This window comes from Perca fluviatilis, chromosome 17 (genome assembly GCF_010015445.1).
Source record: "Perca fluviatilis chromosome 17, GENO_Pfluv_1.0, whole genome shotgun sequence".
Lineage (NCBI taxonomy): Eukaryota > Metazoa > Chordata > Actinopteri > Perciformes > Percidae > Perca > Perca fluviatilis.
The window spans coordinates 7,951,318-7,954,736 of NC_053128.1; the positions used below are offsets into that span (position 1 = coordinate 7,951,318).

Below are 3,419 nucleotides of genomic sequence, written 5' to 3' on the forward strand. Positions count from 1 at the left end.
AAAAAAATAACAGTGCGTGCAGTGAAATTCGTCATGAGTTATAAAAGTCTGTCTGACATCCAATGCAATTAAGATGGTTGCTACAGTTTGGCACTGCTTTATGTGTCATAATGCTATCAGCATTATGACACATAAAGCAGTACCAAACTGCAGGTACCAACCACCGAATTGACCAAATCTTATATATATTCTTACGCTCTTATAGCAGATGATCTGGAAAAAGTGGCCTTTCCAAACATTCTGTAACTTCCTTAGAGGCATTTGAAGGACCAATGCCAGTGTTTTTGCCAATTTTAGCGGATCGTGTGTACTGTGTGTGCATGCTCTAGGCCTATAACATTTTGAATGTATTTCTCAAGGTAGCCTTGGTTTCCATTACACTACGGGGCCCATTCAGAGGTAAAATTGGACCAACTTTAACCTTAAGCTGCGTTCCAGGCAACCTGTAACCCGTGTTTTCACAACCTTCTACCGATGAAAGTGCCCTGCAACGACAGTCAAACCCGTAACTGAAATTATTACTCCCCGTGAACTGGTACCAGATGGTTGTACTCCCAGTTACAGTTTTTGACGTTACACACACACATAAACAACAATGGCATCCCCTGTTGATGCTGTACATACGCCGGTGATTAACGGTGATAAATAAAAATAAATAGACATAAATAGGCAACGGAAAGTTATTCCGCACATTGTAATCACAACAGTACACATACGAGTGTGTACTACTACAGGTTATGTTTATTAAATGAAGCCCAAAATATGTCGCCGACTAGAAATCACTAGTATCAGCTAGCTAACGTCAACGGTAGGTAGCCGCTAGCTAACGCTAACGCTAGCTAACGCTAACGCTAGCTAACGCTAACGCTAGCTAACGCTAACGCTAGCTAGAAGGGTTTGTCGTGACTTTGCCTTGAACGCTATCAAGTCGCGAGTCGTGACTTGAAGTCGTAATTTACGGGCTTAAAATTGTGTCTGGAACGCAGCATTAGATAAGGCACTTCCAGGACAGTCAGAGAACAATATAGAATTCAGACTTTATTGTGGAGGTTTTACAGAAGAGAAAGAAAAAAAACACAATGCAGTGAAAAAGTCATTTCTTTTGGCATTTAAATATAGCTGAAGTAAAAAACCTTCAAGAATGTGAAGAACAGTTTGCACATTTCTAGATTTAAGGTCAGATTTGCAGATGTATTTCCAGTCAGGCATTCATTTTCTGTACAGTAGAAAATCAAAAACAGCCGACTCTCGGAAGTTGAATCCATCACAGTGAACATCAAATCTGCAAAAAACAACAACAAAAAAAAGGGCCACATGTGAACATTTTATTTAAGATCTGAATCAGAATTAAAGTCAGAATTCGGACTTTAAATTCCAAATTCAAATACACATGTGGCCCTAATCCTCTTCCATAGCAATCAATGGCTGCATGGAATGTAAAAATAAAAATAAAATAAAGATATGTCAAATCTACAACACACAACGGCATGGCTGCAACATGTTCAGCTGTAAAGTAGTGTAGATGTGAACGTGGAAGATCTTGTCCAGTATGGTCCTCGTTTGAATGCCAGCTATTGGTTAGCTTTTGATGACAACAGTGTGGTCTTCCTGTGTGGTTTAATTATCCGGCTTTCTACATCTGATCCTTTGAACCAAAGCTTCCCCCGACTTTCTAAGACTTTTTTCTATAGGCACGCGTCCCCGATGGGTGGGGCGGGGGCTGCAGGCCTCTTGTATTGTGCCCACCCTCCCGAAACGGCCAATCAGAGAGTGAGCGTGTGCCGGGCTCTGCAGTATAAAATGCAGGCAGATTCTCCACCAAACACTCCTCTCTGGACTTCTTTTTGGAACCACATCGGCTGAACTGAAATCTCAAAAACGTCGCCATGCAGTCTCCTGGGAAATCTCTGAAGGAAGCTCTGCTCTGCGCTCAGAGCGAGCAGCGACTCACCGCCGGAGTCTACGAGAGCGCCAAGATCATGACTGAGTAAGTACACCGAACGCCACTTCAGTGGATGTCGAGGTGTAAGATCCCCTTTATTGCCATTGCGTTTCGGCAAACAATGAGATTCAGGCGCACTACCTGAGTGGGAAATTGTTGGGTCTTTGTAAATGATAGAGTGTGGTCTAGACCTACTCTGCCTGCAAGGTGTCCTGAGATAACTCCTTTTGCGATTTGACACTATGAATGCAATTGAATTGAATTATACTTTAAAACATACCGTACATTAAATGTACATTCGAAATACCTGTCTCACATCTAACTCACATACACATACTCACATGACAATTGTCAACATATGCATGTGAAAAGGGTAAAATGGTGTATTGCACCATTTGTAATGCCATAGGACTATAAAATAGGTCCTATATTGTGATAATATAGGATTATAAAAATAAAATAGGACATATAGGCATCCTCTCCTCTTCTGAAACGGCCGACATTGATCAACATTAAACAGCAGCTGCTAACCAGAGCCTTCTTCTCTTATTGTCTCCACAGTGACCCGGACAGCGTGTCTTTCTGCGTCCTGGCCATGGACGAGGAGTTCCAGTGCGACATCGCCCTGCAGATCCACTTCACCCTCATCCAGTCCTTCTGCTTCGACAACGACATCAGCATCGTCCGAGTGAGCGACGTGCAGCGTCTGGCCGAGATACGCCGGGCGACAAGGGCGGAACGCCTCGAAGAGCCACTGCGTCCTCATCACGGTACGTGGAGCTCAGATAACACACTTTCCGCGACTCTAAAATCACTCTAAAAATGGGGTTTCTATGGGATGCTTTCTGACAGAACTGTGTGACTAAAGCCTCTTTCCTCCCCCCTGTGTGAACAGAACCCAGCTGACGGGTCTTGGGAGGACCCTGCTCTGGAGAAGCTGCACCTGTTCTGCGAGGAGAGCCGGCGTCTGAACGACTGGGTTCCTGAGATCAGCCTCCCCGAGCGTTGATCGGCCCCCCCCCCTCGGCTGATCTTTGTTTTTTGCTCAGATGCTGTAAAGCTTCTCATCTGGAAATACTCATCCTGATGAACAGGACGAGTCTGTTTCTACCCATCCCTGGACACTCCTGAGGAGGATTCCCCCGTCCAGGCAGCACGGCGGCCCCAGGGGCCACCCGTGGCACCGGCGCCTCTCGTCCCTTCCATGCCAAGATGGCTCTCATTCTTTATGTGAACGAGAGTCAGGTATGCCACGAGAGCGACGCATCGACCCTCATTCTTTGTGCGGATGAGGTTTGGAGAGGAAGGAGATGCGAGTTGTGCGTCCTGAGGCGGGGTCCCCCTCCAGTAGAGCAAACGTCGCACCCCGAAGCACGCGCAGCAGGAGAAGAAGCGGTGCTGAGACAGAGGCGTTCTTAAAAAAAGAGACTTTTTTTAAAGACGTCCTCTTATCGCTGAGCAACACGACAACAGTTGC

At 45.6% G+C, this 3,419-nt stretch overlaps 1 protein-coding gene across 1 annotated transcript; it reads left to right on the forward strand.

Moving 5' to 3' along the window:
* The first annotated feature begins 1,397 nt into the window (after positions 1 to 1,397).
* On the forward strand, positions 1,398 to 3,080 carry LOC120544875 (growth arrest and DNA damage-inducible protein GADD45 gamma-like). Its single transcript, XM_039778729.1, is given in 4 exon segments — positions 1,398 to 1,987; positions 2,504 to 2,659; positions 2,661 to 2,712; positions 2,838 to 3,080. Coding segments are annotated over 4 exon segments (423 nt in total). The 5' UTR covers positions 1,398 to 1,886; the 3' UTR covers positions 2,952 to 3,080.
* Positions 3,081 to 3,419: the final 339 nt, after the last annotated feature.